Genomic DNA, 24,564 nt, shown 5'->3' with positions numbered 1-24,564 from the left:
TAGCACTGATGCAGAAAACTCATCCTGAAGATTCTGTTCTGGTACCAGAATCTGTAATCAGCAAGGGTACAACCAGAGAAGCAGAAACAGTAGGATATATATTAAAAGATTTATTGCAAGGCATTGATTTAAGTGATTGTGGGGACTGGAGGGCAGGTGATTGTCTGAAATCTGGAGGGCAGGTGATCAGGAAAAGCAGACTGGATCTCTCAGGCATGTGGGGTGGGGGAGGGGGGAAGCTGCTGTCCACAGGCAGAATTTCTTGGTTTATCAGGGAAGCCTTACCTCTCCTCCTGAGGGCCTTTTGACTGATTGAATCAGGCCTACCTGGATTATCTAGAATAATCTTGCTTTAATCACATCTATAAAATACCTTCATTGCAACACCCAGATTAGCATCTGAGTGAATGGCTGGAGACGGCAGCCTAGCCATGTTGACACATCCAATGGCCGTCTCCCCTGCCCACAGCCACCCAGTAGCTCAATGACTCAGGAACAGCCTCAGCTTCCCCTACTTGCACATCTGCTCCCACCCTTCCCCTCAGGTTGCTGACAGTCTACACGGAGGAAGAGAGGAAGCTCAGAACTGGGGCATCCCATGTCCAATTGCAAATCCACCTGTGCCATTCGTGATTGGGATTTTTCTTAAAAATTTAGCCATTTTAAAGTATACAATTCGGTGTACCCATTTTACATGGGTATATTCACAGTGTTGCATAACCATCACTTCTGTGGAGGCCCCAAACATTTCATCAGCCCGGAGGGAAATCTCATATCCACTGGCAGTCACTCTTCAATCTCCCCTCCCTGCCTGGAGCATTTTTAAACCAATGTGGACAGCAATGTTATCAGGACATCAGCAGGGAGACCTTGGACTTCTAAAGCTTGCTGTACTCGCTGATTCTGCTAGGGACAGAGGTGCCCTCCTTGGCAGGCAGGGTCTAAAACCCAGCTACTCTTTCACGATATTGGGGCTGTAGTTGGGTTTGACGGCTTCAGCAAGCTCCCGAGCATACATCTCATATCTGCCGGTCATCTGAAAGCAAAACACAGGCAGACAGATTCCGGTTTTACAAACGCCCCTCATTTACTCACCACCACCTCTTGCCACTAGAGGGCAGCCGTGGGACAGAAATTTGTCAGGAAGGCCGGCGGATGGACAGGACAATTTCAGACTACAACCCCTGTGTGACCACTGGGCACTGATTCCAGCGCTATAGCAAAGATTACAGATGCTGAGATGACTCACAGACGCTGGCCCCTCTTGCTGGAAGACCTCTGTGACCTGTCCATCCAGAAGGTGTGGCCTGCCCCGAGGTAGAAGGGAAGAGGGCTGTCCTGAGATCTTGCAGAACCCCAGAAGAACAGCCTACAGCCCAGAGAGGGGAGTGACCTGCTCCAGGTCCCCAGGCAGCAGTGGAGTTTGCTGGGATTTGCACCTTGGTCTCCTGGCTCTGGGTCTGGGAGAGAGTGGGGGCAGGGCTGGCAAACCTACCCAGGGTGCTCACACCCAGGCATTCCCTCCCTCCTTCCCCAAACCCCGACAGGAGCTCAGGCCCATCACCATAGTCTTGGGGGGGGGGGGGCTTTTGCATTCAAAAAGTTACCAGTGAGAAAACATGCTGTTTATTGAGTGGAATCCTGCATTAATCTGAGCTCCCCAGGAAGAGGAGAGACAGGCCAGGAGACATTCATGTGGACAATGCCTTATTTGTCTGATGAGGATCTGAGACTCAGGGAACATGCCCAAAGACCCATGCTCAGGTAAACGGGGGAGGTGGTTCCTCCCAGACACACTGGGCAAGGTCACGCAGTCAGGAGGACATTCATTTGCATAAAGTATAAGTGGGTTCTGAGTTGGTAGAAATACTGCTGGACACAAATGCAGCAAACTCCATCTGCATCCAGGATGAGAGGGTGTATTCCAGGGGGTCCAGGCCATGGCTGCCACCACCCTTCCAGGAGGGTGGGCACTTACACTTCTCGCATGACCCCTGGTGTCACATGTGTTAGGTCTCAAAGGCCACTTAAGACATTCCAGTTTTATGCACGGGTATACTAGGGCTTGGGAGCAGAAAGGGCTTGCTTAGGGTGACTGAGAAAGGCTATGGCAGAGCCAGGCCAAGATGCCATTTCTCTGCATGACCCATTTTCCTCTACTGTCAAGGCCTAGACCGTGGGGCCAGGCCACAGGCAGAGCCAGACACCCACATTTATCTTGTGATAAGTGCAAATGCCTGGAAAGGAAAAAAAGGATTAGAGAAGCCAATCCACTCTATTCTCCGGACAAATGAAATTGAGATTAATTTGTTTGAAGGCGCCCAGAATCTAAATCAGACAAGAGGAGAATTTATTAAGGTCTGCTGCCTGGGCATCATTTGACCCAGTGGCTCCTCCCTCGCACACCAGCTCCTGGAGGAAGAGACCTGGCCCTCCGCTCGGCTTGGAGCCTCCTCTAGCTGTTTCTGGGAGCAAACCCAGCAGCTGTGGTTTCCAGCTCCGAGAGCAGGATGGGGGCCCAAACAGAGGAGCAGGCAACAGCTGGGGGCTCTGGGACCCACCTTGAAGTTCCAGATGTCATTCACCTGCCGGCAGAGGTTCAGGTCGAGCTCAGCAACCAGCAGCCCGTCCCGGTTGCGGGAGAGCCCGGGGGTGCGGCTGCCGTCCGGGGCTGCCACATAGCTCGAGCCATAAAAGTAGCCGAAGTCCCGGTGAGCTTTGAAGGAGCAAAAGAAAGCGCCTGTGAGCTTGTGCAGGCCGAGGGGTAGGCACATGGAGCGACACTCAGGACAAAGTATCCGTGCCACCCTGCCCACCCTCCCCACCTTCCCCAGCATCCCCGTGCCACCTCCCCAAAGGACCTGTCTCCCTCCTCAGGCCTGAGGCCGAGCAAGTTTCTACAAAAGTCACCCTCACAGCCCTCACCTCTGCCCCTGGGATTTCTGTGTGACCTGCTTCCTGTGGTGACCTGACATGGTGAGCTAGAGGCTCTGCCCTCACTTGCCTGCCCAGCTGTGTCTGCCGTACCCTCTTTCCACGCCTCGGCCCCCTCACAAGTCAGGTGGTGCTCACAGCTGCCCTGCAGGCGTGTAAGGAGCAGGGCCTAGCAGGGGCTTGGACACAGCAGGCACCCAGTGGACCTCATTTCCCTGCCGCTACGCCTCTGTCTGCAGGGAGCTAACTGGGATTGGGTCTCTGGATATCTGGGGCCTCAAGTGAGGGGATCTGGAACCCTTTTAGGAAGTGCTTTTCTGGGAAACAGATGTGCTCAGTCCTCTCTGCCTTTCCAGGGGACACCCTAAGCTAGTTCCAAGACCTCCTTGGTGGGCCCTTGCCTTCCACATTCCTAGCCAGAGAGGTGGGACCACTGAGTGGGAGATTCCTAGCAGAGGTGACGTGGTACCCGCCCTCAGATCAGAACACGCTGTGCAATCGAGGAACCCAAGGCAGTCCGTGCTGATGTTCTGGGACATTTACGCAGTTTGGGACATGGTGTGGTGGCAGGTGAACAAGGACAAAGGAAGAGAGGGAAGGAGATGTGTAGGGTGGGTAAAGCACCCCCTCTTTCAAGAGAGCTCACAAAAGGCTCGTCCATGTCTTCTAGGCCCATCTTCTTACCAGTCCCGGGGGAGGGATGGACTCCAACCCAATGCCATTCGATCCCCAATTGGGGGATGATGTGGTTACATAAGCCCAGGACCCAGCCACAGTCAGGCTCCCAACTGTGGGCCATACAGATGGGAGGAGTGCACCCCTCTAACAACGGGCCACGTGTGCAGACAACGGTGGGGTAGACCCCCCCCCCCAGAGGCATCAGAGAGAGAACGGGACAGTGAGGCCCACGCCTCAGCCACAGCCAACCACGGAAAGTCCTGGAACATACCTTTCTTCCCATCTCCAGAGGTAAACTCGTTCGGGAAGCGCTCCTGTGAAACAAAACCCGAGGTAAGGGAAACCTATAGGTGGCACTACGAGCGCGTGGCCCGAGAAGCCAGGCTGAGGAGGGCTGGAAGCAACCCACAGAGCGAGAGAAGGAATGGCCTGTACTCGCTGGGCAATCAACAAGTACTTATGAAATGTCCCTGCTGAGTCGCCAGCACTGGGCCAACACAGGCGGCCAGCGGGGAATTTGACAGGCAAGGTAAAAACCCCAACTTTGTCTCGGGGTGGGGTTATAATCTGCTGGGAGGGGAAAAACAAGATGTTGAGCAGAGCGGTTCTCAGGCCTCTGGAAGGCAGCTGAGGTTTGTCTGCCTGGGAAATAAAGCCCCAGCTTGGGGTCCCTGAGGGGACGAAGGGGGTGCTCACACAGTTGTCAGTATTTTCCCCAAAGCCTAACGGAAACGGCATCTCAAGCCGAGATGGGGTCACTGAGTTTCTTCATGTTGCCAGAAGTTGGACGGACTTACTACAGGAACCTTGATTATCTCAGCCTGAGCAGATGTTCTGATCAGAGTTTGACAACCGATTAATAAGAATGAGGAAGAGGATTATTACGTAATGAACGCATTGTGTTTCATTGTCAAGTTCACTCAGCGCACGGGGTCAATGGGGAAAAATACGGAACAGGAGACTTGGTGGTGACAAGGTGAGAGCCTTTCAAAAACGGTTTCAGTTACAAACCAAAATAGACAAAAACAGAAGAGAGACACAGTAATACCTTTCAAAGGAACAGACCAAGCCAGTCGCCCCTCTTCCGGGGCCCTAGGATTTGTGGCACGCACACAGGGACAGGGAGAAGAGGTGTGATGTGTCCCCACCAGGGGCCAGCAGACAGTTGCTTCCCTCGTGGCCTTTGCTGTTCGAAGAGGCCAGGCCCCCCTCCGGGCAGGCAGCTTTCCTAGCAGCTCTGTCCCCTCCCAGCACTCCTAGTGGACCAAGCTCGGGAGCCCAGCCACACTGCGGGGACTTACCTCGCCCACGCGGTTGATGGCGCAGGTGAAGCAGTGATTCGCAATGGCTGCGTTTCTGGCCTCAACTGGCCACAGGGACTCACTGTGAGGGAGAAACGAGAGGAACCAGGTGGCTGACTTCCCAGCCAGACGGGGTGGGTGCTTGGTCCCCAGCTGTAGCCGGGCTGCCAGCCGTCTCAGGTCTGCGGTGAGGATGGCTAGGGAGACCGGTGTGGCTGTGGGTGTCCTTAAAGCCACAAGCAGTCCAGCTTGTCCCATGCTTAAGCCCACGCAGGCTTTTGGGGCAGGCCTGTTGTAGGCTAAAGCAGCCCTGAGCCTCAGTTTTCTTTTCTGAAACGTCCTTAGAGGGATATTGTAAGGACTGACCACACAGGTAAAGCTTCTAGAAGGGGCCGTGTGGCAGGAACTTCGTAACTGCTAATTCTCTCTCCTTCTCACCTCCTGGGTCAGGTGAGGAGCTCACCTTCTGGGCTGAGCAAATCTCAGAAGGGAGCTGGGGGCCTCGGGGCTCACACATGGCCCTCCGAGGGCTCCAACTGCTGCCCTAATCCCTCCCCTGCTCCGTTGCCTTGCAAAGCAGTCTCCAGAGGGAGAGATTTGAGGCCAAGCAAACAGAGTAAACCTGAAAGGAATTCAGGTATCTGGAAAGGGTAGGAGGTTCTGTAGCAGGTGTCACCTCCCTTGAGCCGGGCCCCATCTCCCTGTGCCTTCCCATTTTCCTCTTCTGAATCCCGAGACTCTAAGCAGAGGCTCCCTGGCCTTCTTCCTGGCCCAGAGAGGCTCCACGAGGCCACAGCTGAGCTGCGGGCTTTCCTCATTTCAGCGCCCACGGACGTAGGACACTGTGGGAAACGGTGCCCCAACTGGAGACCCTGTCCTTCTCCGGCCCACCAACTACAACGTGCCATGGAGTCCAGGGGCCTTCTTGTCACTGATTATCTCATCCGAGGAACAACATCATTAAGATTCTGGATTGACAGGCGTAATGCCCACTTAGAAACATTAAGTGACTGGAAGCAAAATGCCCTGGAATCTTTCTTCCTGTCAGTGTGCACCTGGTTTAAACCGGGAGTAGGTGGAGGGAGTGGGTGCTTGACAAGCCTAATTCTCAGGAGGATTCACGAGTCTGGAAAAAAAAAATCACAGGCTTGATTGAGGGGACTCATTTTGCTGCTTTTTTTCCCCCCAGCTGCTAAGCCAAGCTGACAAAACTTTTAAGAAAGGATTTTTATAGAAACACACCCGTAAAATGACATTTTCAGGAATTAAATAGACAGTTGCAGGGTGAGTGCCATAAAACATCTCTCTTGCAATTCTCCTGGGAGGGTACGTTGCATAGGACTCAAACCCACAGCTGGCAATAAAACTTAGGCTCTCCAAACAAGCAAGGGAAAGGAAGCTGGAGATTCGTGAGAGCCCAGCGTGTGCGGGAATCACGGAGAGTCCTCTGGGGCCACGGGGACAGCTGCTTTATTCCTAGTGTGGCTACACTAGCCCCTAAAAATAATTACAGTGGGAAGGAGACAAGCGTCGAAGGGATGGAACCACAACTGTCCTATGCACGCACATACGTGGCCCAAATCTTCAATCACATGGGCTGCGTGGCACCGTCGGGATGACTCAGTTCATCAAAACACACATCAAGTCTACTGTGTGCTTAGATTTGTGGGACCCCAAAATGAGTGAGGACACCCCATGATCCCACACAGCATGTGGGAATCGGGGGGACAGGACATGCCAGAGAAGGGAGGGACGGTTCCAGAAGCCATTGCTTGTGTGCAGCTGGTGGGGATTTGCCCGGCCTTGTGCTGAAAAACACTCACCATCAATTCCATAAATAATCATTTATCATTTTAAGAAAATCACCCAGCATCCCGCCATCCTAATAAACCATCTGTTGTCATTTTTCCACACTCCACATCCATCCTTGGCAAAAGATGTTTACAGAGCTCTGACCACAGCCTGGAAACATCTTTCTTTGCTCACAGGCTTTTGTCATGAGGCTGCATTATCTTCACAATGACTTTTGAGGGGCTGTGCGCTAACACGGAAGAGATGGGCTGAAATTTACCTAACCCTGACATTTCTCCCGCCTTTAGCTCTTTTATTATTATAAATAAAGCTGCCAGAAATATCTTCATGCATACAGCCTTTTCCTCCTCTTTTGGATACTCTGTCAGGTAAACTTTTAGGAGTATAATTATCGGGCCAAAGGGTGTGAACATTTTGGGAGCTCATGAAACACACCGCTTTCCAAAGGACCTGTTCTCGTTCTAACTGCCGGCCTCACCACACCCTTGAAAGGCACGAGTTGTATGATTGTTGTTTGAGGAAGGAAAATCAATAATTTCTAATAAGCCTAATAGGCTGCTGAAGACGCAAGCAGTTATGTGCATATTACATTGGGGTGCTTCTATTTGCTTAATTGGGGCTAATGAAAGCCTGGCAGAATAAGGTCAGGAAGGCGGCCGTCTGAGTCTGAGTCCACAGCTTTGCCCGCCCTGGCGCAAGAGCCAGCTCAGCAGAGATGCTCAACGTACTGGCTTCAGGTTCCTTGAGGGACCCCTGCAGGTAGATGGCGCTTGCTGAATGTCTCACACATGGCCTGCAGGACGAGGCTGCTCCAGGGGGCTGGACGACCAGTAAGTACCCTACATCACAACTGCCTTTGGACTCCGTCATAGGAACCACACGGCCATGAGGATCCAGGGAGAGTCTTCAGGGGATGTCGAAGATGAGATTTTCCCCCTTCTGCCCAGGAGTGTCCCTCCCGGACGCAGACAGAACTTCGGGTGCACACAGGGGGCAGCTGACCTGAGGTAGCCCACTAGGTTTGCATTCTGGCTCATCGAGGGACCTGCTGTGCAAATCAGAATGCTGTGGGGATGGGGCGCCTGGGTGGCGTGGTCGTTAAGCGTCTGCCTTCAGCCCAGGGCGTGATCCTGGCGTTCTGGGATCGAGCCCCACGTCAGGCTCCTCCGCTGGGAGCCTGCTTCTTCTTCTCCCACTCCCCCTGCTTGTGTTCCCTCTCTCTCTGAATGTCTCTGTCTCTCTGTCAAATAAATAAATAAAATCTTAAAAAAAAAAAAAAGAATGCTGTGGGGATGTCGCTCTTGAGAAGGGGCACCGCGCTTAGAAGAAAAGGTAAAGTAAATGTCACATTCTGACCTTCAGAAGAAATTAGCCTGAAATTTAGTCAAGAGAGAAGAGTGACAGGTGTAGGCTGGCAGGGAATTCAAAGCTGCTCACCCGAACTGTCCCAGCAGCTCCCCACAGAGGGACCGGGGACCCTCCCCCCACACCAGTGTCCCACTGCTAGGGCACTGGCAACCAGGACAACGAGGGTGAAAGCCAGCACCTCCTCATCCAGGAATCCTGCCTTGGAGGAAGTGAGTTGGGGAGAAAGATACTTGCACATAAATTCCTAGAGCTCTGGTACTTGTTAATGATGCAAAACTGGAAACCACCCAAATACTCAGCCGTTGGGGAAGAGAGAAGCAGCGGAAGTGCAGTCATGCTGGGTCATCTTAGCTCACCCGCCATTATTAAATGAAGGGCCCCAGGGGTCTCATGCAGGAGCCCAGGGACTGCCAGGGCCCGCCCCCCACTGCCTTCATCAGAAGAGATTTATCTGTTCTGGGATGAGGCTAACATCTAAATGCATGTTAGGTGTTAGAAGAAACACTTTGCTGGTTAAAAACAAATTTCAGAGCCACTTGGCTGATCTTTTAAGGACCCTCTCGGCTTTGATTCTCTCATTGGCTCCTTCCCTCGTCCATGTGCTGCATGTCGCAGACAAGAGGCTTGGGAATCCACAGTCCTCTCCCCGCCCCTCCCCCCCACCTTCAGGGCCATGACAGGGAAGGGGGCTAATGGTAGCCAGGCACCTACTATGCTCTGGACACTTTAGAAGAGGACCTTTTTGGAATCCTGACAATTATGGCGTGAGTAGAGGGGGACTGTTATCATCTCAGTGTTCAGAATAATAGCAAAGGAACACTATTTTACAGCAAAGCAGCTCTTGGGGGGCGGATCTTAACTGATCTTGACTGTTGAGGTTTTGTTTTTTCACAGAAAAGTTGGTGAAATAGACAACATGCAATCGCATGGTTTGTTAGACAACCTGGTGGCCTCGCCTGCCTGCTACAGTTTACCAAACCCACCTCCGAACCCTGCTTGCTAGGCCATGCGCCGAAGATAGCGAGGTCCCAGGAACCCTCCCAGATCCTACTGGCTGAGAGACCTGAGTGCTCCGATGGTGGCTGAGGGGTTGAAGATGATCTCAGCCCCGTTGATGCTGTACATGAGCCAGTTGAGAGGATGGTGGCGCCCGTAGCAGATGTTCACCGCAATCCTCCCGAACTGAGTCTGGAACACGGGGTGTCCGAGGTTTCCCTCCATGTAGTAGGTTGACTGAAAAACAAAGGGCCATGTATGGCCTCCGAGCTGTACAATTTCTCTTTCCTTAGACCTGACAGAAACAAGAAAATATTGCCAGGATGCCAAAAGTAACACTCTTGGCTGTGACTCTAAGTTCCAAAATTTCAGTATACTAAAAAAAAAAAAGAAAAGAAAAACCAAAGAAACCAGACACAACAACTACAAGCCAACAATTGGGAAATCACCATGGCTTAAGATTTTTCCCACAATTTCTTTTGTGGCATGTCCAAAAAATCCCCGAAGCAACTTCCCACAGTTTTTTAAGGATAAACTTTGGTTAGGTTTCAGTCATGGTACAGCTAATGGTCAAGGTTTGGTCAGTGTTGTCTTCAGCAACCACATGCTCCTATGAAGAATGTCAGAGCTGAAAAGACTAGAAACTCATCCAGACCAATCCCCGCCTGTTGGGGGAGAACACCACAGCCTCGGTGGCCATGTGACTTGTCCAGCTGATGAAGGCCAATGAGACTAGAGCTCACACCCTGAAAGTGCTCTCTTCCACAGAGCTCTCTGCCCGGGACTAGGGATGTCCTGCCGTGTCTGCCTCTCTGCCTGCGCCCATGGGGTGCTGGCCCTGGGGCATTTTCACAGATGGCACTGTGGAGAGGCTAGAGGCCTCATTGGTGTCCCAAACAGATCTGCTCCCAGAACGTTTTGCCTCTTCCCATTAGTTTCAAAATGTGTTAGGGTCAGGCAGCAACCAGGATGTGTACATGTGGTGGACAAAGTAGATCCTGGTGTGTTCAGACAAGCCCTTCACTATCTGCTGGGAGCTAAAGATTAATCCCAGGGTAAACAGGTGATGAGCACATCTTCCCACCCCCACCTCCAGCTGTCACTGAGAGACACCAGGGGTTTTTTTCTCCCTAGGGAACGTCATCTAGCTCCGTAGATCCTTCCTTGTCCTTCTGTCCAGCCTGAGAGTGTGGTTGGAACCCCCACAATCAGGGAGGGCAGCAAAGGACTGGGTCTATCACAGTCTGAACAACTGTATTTATTGCAGATCAAGTTCAGGTTGCATATCTTAGGTATCGGGTGGAGTCCACCCCTGTGCATCCAATCTACCCATGCACTGGCATTAACTAATCAGAATAGCTCTCCTCACTTACCCCTTGACCACGGGCACCAAGCTTTACCTAATACCATGTGCACACTCACGCACATTTACCTCCTGCTGTCCAACACACCAACACGGCTAAGGCCTCATGTGACTTATGAACAAGGACTCCCACTTCCCAAACGAGGGCTGGACTGTGACAGGTGAGGAGCTCAGAGCCTGCAAGGGACTGCGGCAATCATTTCACGTTTGTGCACTATTTACTGTGGTTTTAATCTATATACCACTTACCTCAGAGATGAATTTCAGAAAGCCAAGTCAGGTTATATTAAAAAAAGAAATATCCAGGGGCGCCTGGGTGGCTCACTAGTTAAGCATCTGCCTTCAGCTTAAGTCATGATCCCAGGGTTCTGGGATGGAGCCCCACATCCGGCTCCCTGCTCTGCGGGGAGCCTGCTTTTCCCTCTGCCTCTTCCCCTCCCCCTGCTCGTGCTCTCTCTCTTGCTCTCTCTTGCCCACTCTTTCTCTCAAATAAATAAATAAAATCTAAAAAAAAAAAAAAGAAGAAAGAAATATCTCTCTGTGCTTGGTGTTTGGGACTCCCCTGGGAGTCCCACCCAAATCCCATCTGTCCATGTGATGGCAGGACGCCCTGGGGCCCTACAGCCACACTGTGTTCCAGTGTTGTGCGATGGGACACGATCCAACGCAGGATTCCCTTCACAGAAAGATCCTCAGGCAGGTGCGGACAGAAGGGCCAGTAAGCTGAGTGGGTTTTCTTAGGGCCAGCTCACCTCATTGAAGTCACCCACTCTGGGGATGTGGTTTTTCCTGGTCTTTCCCAGGACTGCCCCAGAATTGGAGATCACCACAGCTGTATTCCACAAAACATCCCCATGCTCTCTGTCTCGTTCCAGGATGGGAGATACCACCACCATGTCATGCTTCTTTGCCAGCTGGAAAGATGAGGAACGTAGCAGAGACATACTGTTAAATCGACTCTCGTAGTTTTTTGTTTTTTTGGGTTTTTTTTGAAGAATTAAATGATCCCACTAAAGAATCAGCCTTGGTTCAGAGCTATCTATTTGTATTCGTTCTTTGGAAGACTGAAAGCCAAGAACTGTTGTTCTTGTGCCCTATTGGTGGAAATGTAAAATGGTACAGTGGCTGTGGAAAATAGTACGGCAGTTCTCAAAAAATTAAAAATAGAACTACCATATGATCTAGAAGTCCCACTTCTGGATATATATCTGAAAGAATATCTTGAAGAGATATTTGCCCCCCAATGATCCTAGCGGTACTCTTCATAAGAGCCAAAAAGTAGAAGCAACCCAAAAATTCACTGATGGATAAATGGATAAATCAAACGTGGTATGTCTGGGGTGTCTGGCTGGCTCAGTTAGTACAGCATGTGACTCTTGATCTCAGGGTCATGAGTTTGAGCCCCACGTTGGCTGCAGAGGTTACTTAAAAATAAAATCTTTAAAAAAAGGAAAAAGAAAATCTTTTAAAAATATGGTATATTCACACAATGGGATATTATTCAGCCTTAAAAAGGAAGGAAATCCTGTCATCACATGGATGACCTGTGATTAACGTGACACGATGAGCCCTGGAGACTTACGCTACATGAAGTAAGCCAGTCACAAAAAGACAAATACTGAATGAGTCCACTTACGTGAGGTATCTGGAGTAGTCAGATTCATAGAAACAGGAAGTAGGATATTGGCTGCCGGTAGCGGGGGGTAAATGGAGAGTTGTTTCACGGGTATAGAGTTTCAGATTTACGAGATGAAAAAGTTCTGGAGATCTGTTTCATAACAATGTGAACGTACTTAACACCCCTGAATGATACTCTTACAAATGGCTGAGATGGTAATTCTATGTGTTATTTACCACAATAAAAAAAATAAAAGGATATTTACCATACTTCTCATCATACCAACCAAGTCAAACCAAACTCTTTGCTGCCGAATTCCTTTTGTGTCAAATAAGAATGTTAAGGACCTGGTGACCTTCAGGATGAGCAGCCCCAGATGGTCATCTGTCCTCACTCTAACTAGCCTGTCACCAACTCTGGCCTTACCGATGGAGAAAGGCACAACGGGCAGAAGGTGATGCTCCAAGCCAGGTAAGGGCACCCACGGGTCCTGGGCCCCTCTCGATGTAGACAGGTGTCCTCTGGCACCAGTTCTCATCCCCACTCCCCCCTTCTTCTTCCTCTGGCCCTGGTTCAAGTGTGTCGTCTATAGTCACCACTTAACCAGTCCCCTCTCTTTTATCCACAGCTCAGAATCAACAACCTGGTGGATGACAGATTTTTTTCTGATAGTGTGAGAGCACTGATGTTTGGAATTGCGATCCAGTTTTGATAGAATCACTGTCATTACAGTTCTGCTCCAAAAAATCCCCTAAAAATATGTATAAAATCTGAAACGGGACATGGAGAAGTGAGAAAAGCGCTTTGATAAGAATAAGTCATCATTCGTAACCTCTTTGTTGTTATGGGTTGGTTTTTGTGTGTGTGTGAGAACTGCTTTATTAGGATATAATTCACATGGTGTAAAATTTATCCTTTTAAAGTGTGCTGTTCAGGTCACTGCTGATGGGCAAGGGGAGAAAAAATAAAGTGTGCTGTTGGGTGGTTTTCAGTACATCCACGGAGTTGCGCAACCATCACCACGACCTAATTTTAGAACATTTTCATCACTCCCAAATGGAAACCCCATACCCATTAGCAGTCACTCCCCATCCCTCTCCCCGCCCAGCCCCTAGCAACCACATCTTTCTGCTTCTATTCATTTGCCTACTCTGGACATTTCATATCAGTGGGGTCATACAACATTATAAGGGTTTAACAAAGAAAAATGAAGACTGATCTCTGTACTGATGAGACAGGCCACACAGAGAAGCCTACATAACGTAGGCAAACAGCATGGACAGTAGCAGAGGTCTGGACAAGGAATCGACCCCATCCCGGGTCCCCGAGGGCCACCTCTGCCACTTACTGACTGCAGAACCTACCACAGGAGGTTACCCCTCTTGGGCTGCCCCTCACCCGAAAAAGCCATTAAGGGCCCCCTTGGCTCTGAAATTCTACAACTTTAAGTGAAAGTACACTAAAAAAGGGGCAGCAAATGGTCTTATCTAATCTTATCTGGCAAAACAAGCACCAGATGGGTACATTTTCCATGGGGAAGGGCCACACCCAGAGCTGTGGTCATGCTCTGTGACCTGCAAAGGTTTGGCAGCTGCCCTCAGAGGAGGAGTCAACGTCCTACCTTCTGACAGAACCTGGTGGTGGGTCCATCCTCTGCGGACTCAGCAAATTCTGTCCAGGGAAGCCTCTCTCTCGTACAGAAGGCAAAGGGCATAGCTGTGAAGAGCAGAAAGTGAGGATCACATCCAATGCTCGTGGCCTCTGAGGGGCGCTCCTTGGCCCAACAGCTGAGGGTCTCCACAAGGTAACAAGGCTCCCGAGTGTCTCAGCTTGGTTTCCGAGTCCTGTGTCCCTGAATGTGGGTGCCGGGCAGACCCTAACCTTCTAGGCTTCCTAGCAAAACAAGGGGCTGGGCCAGATTTCTTTACTACAGTCTTAAAAACAATTGAATTTAGGGGCGCCTGGGTAGCGCAGTCGTTAAAGCGTCTGCCTTCGGCTCAGGGCGTGATCCTGGTGTTCCGGGATCGAGCCCGACATCAGGCTCCTCCACTGGGAGCCTGCTTCTTCCTCTCCCACTCCCCCTGCTTGTGTTCCCTCTCTCGCTGGCTGTCTCTCTGTCACATAAATAAATAAAATCTTTTAAACAAAAACAAACAAACAATTGAATTTAGGGAACAAACACTTCAGGGACTTGAATAGATATGTGCATAATCATTTCATAGCAGCATTATTCACAACAGCTGAAAGATGGAAGTAACCCAAGTGTCCATTGATGGATGAATGGATAAACCAAATGTGGTTTGTAGCCATACAATGGAATCTTATTCAGTCTTAAAAAGCAGGAACTTCTGACACATGCCATAATATGGGTGAGGCTCAAAGACATTATGCTAAGTGAAACATTGGTCATAAAAGGACAAATGCTATAGGATTCCACTTATATCGGGGTACTTAGGATAGCCAGATTCATAGAGTCAGAAATTAGAATGGTGGTAGCCAGGGGCTGGGTGGGGGAGAACAGAGTTTCAGTTGGGAAGAGGAAAAAATTCTGGAGATGGATGATGGTGATGGTTGCACAACAGTGTGAACGTACAAAAATGACTAAAATGGTAAAGTTGATCTTACGTATATTTTACTCTAGATCCCAAACTGCTGGCCAATCTGTGGGTTGGTGGAAGCACAGCCAAGACTCCCTGGGGAAGGTATCAGAGGGCCACTGAGGATGGCACTGGGGACCCTGGGAACGTCACCATAGAAATGTTCCTCCTCACGGGATAGAGAGGATTCTTCAGGAACAAGAAAAGCCACTCACTTAATGAACTCCCACAAGAAGTCTGGGAACCACTGGATGATGGACTGAATGCTCCCCACGGATAAATGCATTATTCCCATGTTCTCTGGCTAGATGCCATCGGGGGCTAATTAAATAAAAAATTTCATGAAATTCATAAACTGATTTCTGTTTGCTTTTTATTTTTCAAACAGCAGGTACCTACATACGTAGTAACAATTCACAGAACACTACACATACTGGGCTCAAAATGATGCTTGCCTTTGTGGGGGAGGGTGCAGGCTGCAATGGGGGTGAGTACAGGGATTTTGGGCTACGTGTGTTCCATTGCTCCCCAGCCTCAGCCATACTCTTTAGTGTCCGCCCGTCTGATGGTGTGAGCTGGCATAGCACCACGATTAAAAATGCATTTCCCCTATCACCTGTGGGTGGAGCACCTTGCCACATGGTCACTGGCCTTTCTGGGTTCATCCTCCAGGCAGTCTTGTTCCTACTCTTTGCCCATTTCCTAATGGGCTGTTTGCCTTTTTCTTCTTGCTTTGGAGTACTGAATTCTTTGTTTGGACCAATTCCGTATACTCTTTAGACCTTCCTCCTTCCAATAACCCAAGTCCATTTCTTTCAGGGAGATTAGCCTAATGGAAGTTTCCAGATGTTTGCTATGGTTCACATTGCTCTGAACTGACTAGCCTGCAGGGAGGGTATTCAGGAAGCAGTGTGATGTGAATGCCAAGTGCCTTAAGGGGTCACAGCACGGGCGGGCGCCTATTTGGGGCTACTAATTGTAGTCAACCTTTCCCAAACGTGGGCCATGGGCCCAGTAATACGCAGCTGGTCCCCATATCCTTGTGAAGTAGGGGAGCCTCTCCTCATTTCACAGAGAAGGAAGAGAAAGAAGCATCAGTCTTCCAATTCCTTTCAGTCGTAGGATCACTGGTCCTAAGACAGTACCAGTGTGAAGAGGCTACCAAGGGCACCACCACCATCTTGGCCACCCAGGATCTGCCAGCAACAGCCCCAGGGGCCTTGGCATCAGGCTCAAGACTCCCCAGGCTTGCCTACAGGAAAGAGGGATAAACTATTTTAAGGAAGCCAACAAAAAAAGCCGTTAATGACAAAAAAGATCCTTAATGACCATTTATTCTCAGCTTTCAGCACATTAGGAGAGACTCAAATACCCCAAGAGAATAAAACCTCCCTTTCTGACTTCATTTCAGGTTGCTAAGCTCTCCAGATTTCTCCATTTCCATTTTAATGGCTTCTTTTCCTGTTTACACAACCTCTGTAAACAAATTTTCCGAAGAGGAATGTGGAATGGAGGTTGGGGGGAGGCTGGCTGCAAAGTCCAACTACAGCTTTCAGATTAGAGGAGAGGGTTCCTTATTTATTGAACCAACACTCCCATGAGTCAGGCTCTAAATTTAGACTTGGCCCTGCCCTCAGGAGCTGCCAGCCTAGACGGGGAATGGAATTATAACCTTGTGTGGCTGCACGATTTCACAGAGTGCTCAGTTCTATGCAGGTGAGTTCCCAGGGTCCCCCAAAGAAGGGGGTGTCTGTGCTAGGCCTTGATGGATGAGTGGGAGTTTTCCAGATCCAAGAAAAAGAAGAACTTGGTTAAACCATCCAGGAAACATTTTGTCTGTCATGTAGCAGGGATTGTTCATTAAAGATAAAACATTTAAAGATAAAACTGAGCCTGGGTGCCTCAGTCAGTCAAGCATCTGGCTCTTGATTTTGGCTCACGTCATGATCTCAGGGTCATGGGATTGCACCCTATGTCGGGCTCCCTGCTCAGCAGGGAGTTTGCTTGAGATCTCTCTCTCCATTTCCCTCCACCCCTCCCCCACTGACTTGCACTCGCTCTCTCTGTCTAAAATAAATAAATAAATCTTTTTTTTTTTTTAAAGATAAAACAGGGGTTGGGGAATGGATAAACAAACTGTGGTCTATCCATACAGTGGAATATTATGCAGCCATAAAAAGAAAGGGCATTCTGACATGTGCCACAACATGGACAGACCTTGAAAACATTATTCTAAAGTGAAATAAGCCAGTCACAAAAGGACAAATATTGTATGATTCCACTTACATGAGGTCCCTAGAGTAATCAAATTCACAGAGACAGAATGTAGAACAGAGGTTATCAGAGGTGCAGGAGGGAGGGGTATTGTTAAATTAGTACAGAGTTTTTGTTGGAGATGTTGAAAATGTTTTGGGTATAGACCGTGGTGACAGTTACACGACTTTGAATGGTTTAATGTCACTGAATTGTACACTTGCCAATGGTTAAAGTGATGAATATTATGTTATATATATTTTACCACGATTAAATATTTTTAACTTTAAAAAAATAGGAATGATAATTAGAATGGGAAAAATAAACTAACACCACGCAGACAATGACCTCATGGAGTTTATGGTCTAATGGAAGAGGCAGACAAATCAAAAGTGTTGCCCAAATGAGTGGAAGTATAAGTAACCAGGAACGTGGAAAACGAGATGAACGTCTGCGTACAGATGGCAGACTGGATGCACACCTTTGCTCTTTTCTGCGACCGCACCAAATGACAGCAAAGGGATTTTTATGCAAAGGGACAAACCCACGAGGATGAAACACTGAGAGAAGGGCAAGAGCAACAAAACACGGGAGGCTGGAGAGCCGAGGGATGGAGGTAGATATTGTAATAGACCCAGAAAATTCAGGCTCCCAGCAGTCAAGGAAGCCAGGAAACACTCTGCTCTCCACCATATACCCTTGGAAAGTTTAGGAGTCAGGGGCACCACCAGGCTCTGAAGGTAGGGAAGCAGGGAGCAGTGACAAACAAAAATTGGTCAAAAGTCTGCTTAAGAAGCAGGCGGAAGCCCAGATCCCTCCTACACTGCACAAGGCTAGCATGAGTCCCTCCCACCCCAGCAGAAGGCTAGACACTCATTCTCTGGAGGTGCTTAAGCAGAAGGCCTCTGGCCTTGGGGAAGCCCAGGGTAGATGAAGACGAGTAGAGTGTCAAAAATAGAGGGATTCAATAAACATTGGCACACTGGACCCCTATCCTCTTTCTTTTCTTGGCAGGAGGTAAGAAGAGTCTTCTCTGGGGACTATGACCAGCCTGAAAAGAATGACCCAAAGACACTACTATGAAGGATTAGCTAACAAACAGTAAACCAAGTCGTCCTATCACGAAGCTCAGTGGGAAGGAGCTCTTCCCACAAACAGAGCTTGCAATCAGCTTTTTAACCCCCAATTCTTAAAATATAAGCAGTTGGGGGGAAAAGACCAATTTGGAGTAAGTAGGAAACATGCAAGGAGAAAAAAATGCTACCTAACGTCCTCAGAGACAAGAGAAAGTACTGCGATTATAAAATAAGAACAGGATGTCATAAAACAGGAAATCTCAGACCAAAAGAACTCTTGTAAATTCAAAATATGACAGCAGAAACAAAAGACTGAATAAAAGGCTGAATGGCAAATTAAGATACAATCTACCAGAAAACTGAGCAAAAAGGCAAAGATGAAAAATAGGAGGAAATACTTCAGAAAATTAGAGATCTAGTTAACGGTTCTAACATCCTAATAGTAAGAGGATCAGGAAGAGAGGAAAGAAAAAAGAGGGCAGAAAATCACTAATGAACAGTAGATCTGAAGGACCGAGATTTCTAGCCTGGAGGAACCCATGAGTTCCTAGAATAATGGATTAAAATAGATACACACATACTTTGTACTGTCTCCCCATTCCCCACAAGAAGCACCCTAAGGGCAGAGGTGTCTGTCTTTTTGGCTTGCTGCTGTATCTCAAGTAACTATGGCGGCACCCAGCATATAGTAGGTGCTTAATAAATATTTGATGACTTAATGAAAAAAAAGTAAAATAGATACACACAATGGCATCTCACCATGAAACTTTAAAGCATTAGAGAAGAGAAAATTCTACAACCTTCTAGAGAAAAATAAACAGATCATATGCAATGGGTAATTAGTCAAAATGGCTTTCGACTAGTCAACAACACCCAAAGCCAGAAGACATTGGAGCACTGTGTTCAAACTGTCAAAGGAAAATTATTTCTAACCTAGAATTTGATACCCAACCAAACTATCAACCTGGTTGCAGGAGAAACATATTTTCAGATATGCAAGGTCTCAAAAAGGTTACCTCCTATGTGTTCTTTCTCAGAAAACTATTCAACCAAAAAGAGGGAAGAAAGCAAGAAAGAGGAAGATGTGGGATAGGAGAAACACAAGAGCAAGATAAAGGAACTCCCCAGCATGATGGTGAAGAGAAATCCCAGGATGACAGCTGTGCAGCCAGCAGAGAGGGCAACTAATTCAGACCAGAGCAGAGTCAGAAGGCTCCGGGGACAATTCCTTTAAGGAGATGGAACCAGGTAGGGGATATGGGGAAATAGGTGATGGGGATTAAGAAGTGCACTTGCTGTGATGGGCATCGGGTGATATACGGAACTGCTGAATCACTCACTATATTGTGCACCTGAGATGAACGTAACATTGCATGTTAACTAACTGGAATTAAAACGAAAACTTAAAATTAAAGAAAAAAAGGAGATGGAACCAACAAACAGCTTCATAAGTCTAAACCTCTCAAAAGGATTTAGGAAGCTGGAAGTAGTTTGGGGTCGAATTTGGGGTAGGTGTGCAGAAAACAAAGCAAATTCTGGGGAAAACAAAGTGATTCAGGAAAAGAAATCTAAATCTACAAAATGTCTTGGCAGAGAATGGATGGAAGATAGGAAGGGTATGTGTGAGTAGAGCGGACAGAGGAGGCAAGGGACTAATGCCATCTTCTTCCACAGTGGGAAGTTAGTAGTGCGAACCTGAAAAATCAGGAAGTAGCAACACAAAGGTAGATTTCCAAAGAACCAGCAAAGAGTAGAAAGTGGTTGCCTCCGGGGAGGACAGCTAGTTTTTGGTAACAGAACTTGCAGACCATGCCATTTGACTCCCAACCATGAGCATGTATAACTTTGACAAAAATAAAATAAAGGCATATGGTACCAGGGGTATATTACGGGGATGTAACTTTAGATAGGGAGGTGGGCTCTGAGCTTCTGGGCTCTGAAGGTTGGACAGGGTCTAAAAGGCAAGGAGAGGGGGAGGGGATGGCGAGGGGGATGAGGGCCAGGCAGGCGGAGGGAGCAGCTGCTGCAGTGGCCTGGGTGGAGGGAGAGGGGGCCGTAGGGGAGTGCAGGATCAGGGAGGTCAGGGCAGAGCCCAGCAGAGGTGAGGCCGCAGAGATGGGGGAAGGAACAGACTAAGCAGTACAGAGTTGAGTTTTGTCAAGATCTTTCCTACAAGGTGTGAACAGCCAGTTAGAAGGGGCCAAAGTGGAGAGCTCCGGGAGACCAGCTAGAAGCAATTACAGAAGCCAAGGTGTGAGCTGATGGCTCGTCGGGCCACGGCAGTGGTGAGAAGGTGGAGAGGAACGACTGAATGGGTTCAGGACAACTTGGGAGGAAGAACTGGCAGGACCAGACAACAGACTGGGGTGCATGGAGGCCAGGATGCCTGGCTTTCTAGTGTTGACAGAAGAACCTTTCTATAGATGAGAGAAGAAGAGATTTTAAAAAAATTGAGTGGTCCTCTTGGTGACACGGAGATCACACACTTTTGTCTGAAGGCAGCAGAGAAAGCAACCCCAGCAGAGACTTACTCCACGCTTCCTGGAAACAGACGACGTTCACTCCGCACACTGCGGCCACCTCTACGATGGCTTCTATGCGTCTGTGAAGAGCGGTGACCTGGCGATTCAGAAAGCAAGGATTAGAACCTATGCTCTTCTGTCGGTTGAGACCATTTGCAGAGCTCATCCCCACGAACGCGGAACAACCCCCCGCCTAGGCAGCTGCAAGAGGATGAGGAGGGTGGGGAGGTTCTGATCTATCCTACTTGCATTAAGTCCAAAATCTGCAGTAAAAGGTGGGAGTGCATGGGGCGCCTGGGTAGCTCAGTCGATGGAGTGTCTGACTCTTGATTTTGGCTCTGGTCATGATTTCAGAGTTGTGGGATCCAGCCCCGTGTCAGGCTCCGCACTCAGTGGGGAGTTTGCTTGAGAGTTTCTCCCTCTGCCCTCTCACCCCCTTGCTCTAAATAAACAAATAAATAAATAAAAGGTGGAGGTGCAGAGGCTCTAGGGTCCCACACACTCAATGCTGCCTTTCAGAGCCTCAGTTTCTTCACCTGGAGAATGGGGAGAACCCCATCTGCCCTGAGGGCTTGTTCAGTGGAGTGCAAAGCTTATCTGCTATTTACTGCCAGAGGGTCCCACACACAGGGCACACCTTGGTCATCCCCTGGAATAACTGCTCCTTTCACCTCGGGACATAGTCCACCTTCTACCACCCTGCACTCAAGGCTCTGGCACGACTTGTCCTGCCACTTCCATTTTCCTGTGTGTATCTTATCATCGAATGAATGGATCCCATATTCCAGGTGTATCCTCCTTCAGGAATGTACTTCCCCACTCCACCCAACCTTCCCTGGATGTGTTATTTATGTCATGCGTCACCCACAGAGGAGTGAACCTCCCAGCAAAGGGCTGAGCATCAGGGGTGCCACAGCACTCCCCGGTAGGTCCCTATGGTGGCACTGTTCCCATTGTGCTCTTGTGTTCCTCCACTGTCTGTCACTCCCATCACCCCACGAGCTCCTTAGGGGCAGGAGGAAAGTGTCTTCATCTTCTCAGTGTCCTCAGCACCATGCCTGGCTCCCAGGAGATGTCTGGAAGTGTTTGTTAGAGAAAGACCAGACGACAGGCTGAAAACCCAGAGAGCACCAACTCTTCACGATGCGGTCTCTCCCCTGTGAGACTGCACAGCAAGGCTCCCTGGATATTTGCTAGGTGCTGACAGGGTGCAGAATGTGCTCCTAGGTGCCGTGGGGGGGGGGAACAGCGTCCCTGCCCTTGACAGTCTGAGATGGTTACGGAAACGTATTCACAATTAATCCAGAGACAAAAAGTGACCTGAGAACCAGAAATCTTTTAATCCAGCAAAAGCAGAAGGACCGAAGTGAAAGATGCTGCAGAACTTGACCTGGAGTCCAACTGACCTTTTCTCGAGAACCCCTAGGAGTTCTGAGGCACGCTGTATCCCCAGGAAACCTCTGCAGAGAAAGCCTTAGAAGTCTGAACAGCTGGAAGAACGCTGTGAAGAAGTGTAGACAACAGATCTCCTGTGTCTGTGACAACATATTTCTTTAGGGACATACAAGATGCTGTCACATTTTTATTAACCATAAGGTCATAAGGAAATGCGTATCATATTGCCGCCACCCCGAGGCACCATCAGCTGACAGACATCTGGGTTTGGTGCGTCCCCACCCTCGGGATCACGGATGGACAGACAGGTCCTGACTGGTGTGTGCTGGCAGGTACCCTTCTGGCGAAAGAGTGAGAGGCAGAGTTCCGGAAAAAGCATGAGCCAGACAAAGGGCACCCTCCCAACTGATCAACGGAACTTCAGATATTCACAGGAGAGGACGTGGAAGGGAAGGTGGAAAACACAGCGAGGAGCGAGAGGCAGGCAAAGAGAGGGTAGGAGCCAGAAGAGAAAGACAAGCCAGAGATGCGGGCTACAGGGAAGAGGGGTGGCCAGGGCAGAGGCACCTAGGTGACCACTCATGGCACCTATGGCTCTGCAGTGAGCAGCCACCCAGGGACTGTGGACGTGTGGAAAACACAGAGCCGGCCAGCAGCTCCGTTTATATATTTATAGTCAAAAGAGGCAGCACCTGTTTGGCCACAGGGGCATCTGCAGGCAGGGGGGTTCTGTTCTGAACAAGTCCCACACGCACGGTCCGAGGTGCCCTCAGCTGCTCCTCCGCGGCCTCAAAGGCATATCCCTGCAGCTCGAAGTCCCCTTTGGAGGCAGCTTCAAAAGCCCTGCCGGGCAGCTCAAGCTTCCTAAATGGGCAGGAAAGATGGAAAACGGTTTGCATGAGGTCTGCTGGATTGCAAATTCCCCTCTAACCCCCCTGTAGTCCCCTATCAGGTAGAGAGGAGGCGGGGGCATCTGGCGAGGAGGCACATGTGGCAACCCAGTGCCAGGGCCCACTTGTGGGAAGCTGGAGCGGGGGCCAGGAGGAGGGAGGGCCCTTCCTGGTGGAGAATGGGCACTACACCAAGTGTGGACTTCACCAGGGAGGCGCCGTGCAGGCCTGTCAAAGCCGAGGAGCAGGGCGGGGGGCTGCAGGGTGACTGGTCAAGAGCTTGATGTTTCAGAGCTGCTGACCTCAGGGTGGAGATTAAAGTCTCAGCAGTCAGCACAGAAGAGAAGCAATGGATTTCCACAAATGTTTGTGGACTAGAATCAGAGGGCTCTGCTGAGCCTGGGGGATGGGCATGCTGTGATAAGACAGAGTGACTGCTGAGAACGGGGCTTAGGAGATGGCTGGGTGGAAGGGCCGGGTCTGATAGCATGAAGGGCACCCTGTGACCACTCGCCACTAAGGGTTACAGGTCTCCGGTGAGTCCCTCCCCCCCACCCTGTTCTGCTGCTGCTCCCGCCAGGGGCAGTCCCATGCCCGGTGCGGGGGAGGGGGGATCTGGTGGGACCCAGGTGTCCAGACCAAAGGCGCAGGCACTCATTCTGGGTTGTGGTTCATTAATAAAAGCAAATGGATTATTTATAAAACCTTCCACCTAAGTGACCACCGGCCAAACGGCAAACACCTCCTGATGCTGGTTGGATGCCGTGTGCTGAGGCAAACCCTGCAGGTGCACGGGACATGGCCTCTGGCCAGGAAGGCCTTACCATCTAGGGGCGAGATGGTTATGAAATACTCAGAGAACACATCAAAAAATAACCTGACAGCCATTATCTAATAATAATATTTCTCTCCTACTTTAAATCACTTTCTTAAAGACGTTTCTTTCAAAATCACAGCCCTGTCAGCCCAAGCCCCCTGTTGCCGCCCCCTGCCAGGCGGTTTCCATGTGACGGCCCTGACAGCTCCAAGTTGGGTTCCACCCCTGACAATCAGCTTGCTTTTCAACTAGTCAGGGTTCCGTTCACTTTAGCAGGTTAGAAATAGCAGCAGTGCCCACACCGTGCCTCCCCTTGCCGTGATTGCCTCAGACACAGTCCTCCAGCCCTCAAGCAGAAGGCTCCCCCTGCTACAGACCTCAGCCCCAGGACAAGTCACCATGGAGGGCAGGAGAAAAAGGAGAACGGCTCTGTGTGTCCGTTTCCCCTCAGGTCCTTGGGCGGGGGAGCAGGACTGTCCTTTGGCAGACATCTTGGCAGTCTGTCCTCCACCTGGGTCTCATTCCAGGAAGAGACCAGATGGAAGAGATCTTGTCTCACCTTTGCAAGCACACCTGTAGCTGTCACCTGGATGACAGATGTCCCTCAGCCCCTGGCTGTCTTTCCTTTTCCAATGCCCACAGCTGTTCGCTCTCCCTATCTTTCCACCTCCATGAGCCCCGTTATTCTGTGACATGGGGCCTCCCTGCCTTGTCACTGTGTTGAGTCCTGCCTCCATCCCTCCCCCACCCAGCTCCCTGTGGACCCTCATTCTCCTAGGCCTGAGATGGCGCAGGCCAGGCTGCTCCATCCTCACACAGACAGAGCCACCCTCAGGTTCTCTAGTCACCTCCACCTTCCTGTTATCCAAATGGTCCATCACCATGTCCTGCCCCGCTTAGGTTTGGAGAACCCAACAGCCCTCGAGCCCCAGTCCATAAACAAG

General features: G+C 49.8%; 1 protein-coding gene across 1 annotated transcript; it reads right to left on the bottom strand.

The window, feature by feature from the left end:
- Window positions 1–170: 170 nt before the first annotated feature.
- On the bottom strand, window positions 171–23,333 carry UPB1 (beta-ureidopropionase 1). The gene is made up of 9 exons (XM_040619489.1): window positions 22,606–23,333; window positions 20,528–20,615; window positions 13,692–13,786; window positions 11,205–11,366; window positions 9,157–9,326; window positions 4,914–4,995; window positions 3,884–3,926; window positions 2,562–2,716; window positions 171–1,036 (listed from the first exon to the last, which is right to left on the bottom strand). The coding sequence occupies exons 1-9, from the start codon at window positions 22,810–22,812 to the stop codon at window positions 953–955; spliced, it is 1,086 nt and encodes a 361-aa protein (XP_040475423.1). The 5' UTR covers window positions 22,813–23,333; the 3' UTR covers window positions 171–952.
- Between the last annotated feature and the right edge of the window lie 1,231 nt (window positions 23,334–24,564).

This window comes from Ursus maritimus, unplaced genomic scaffold (assembly GCF_017311325.1).
Source record: "Ursus maritimus isolate PB19 unplaced genomic scaffold, ASM1731132v1 scaffold_33, whole genome shotgun sequence".
Classification (NCBI taxonomy): Eukaryota; Metazoa; Chordata; class Mammalia; order Carnivora; family Ursidae; genus Ursus; species Ursus maritimus.
This window is presented reverse-complemented; position numbering and strand designations above follow the sequence as displayed.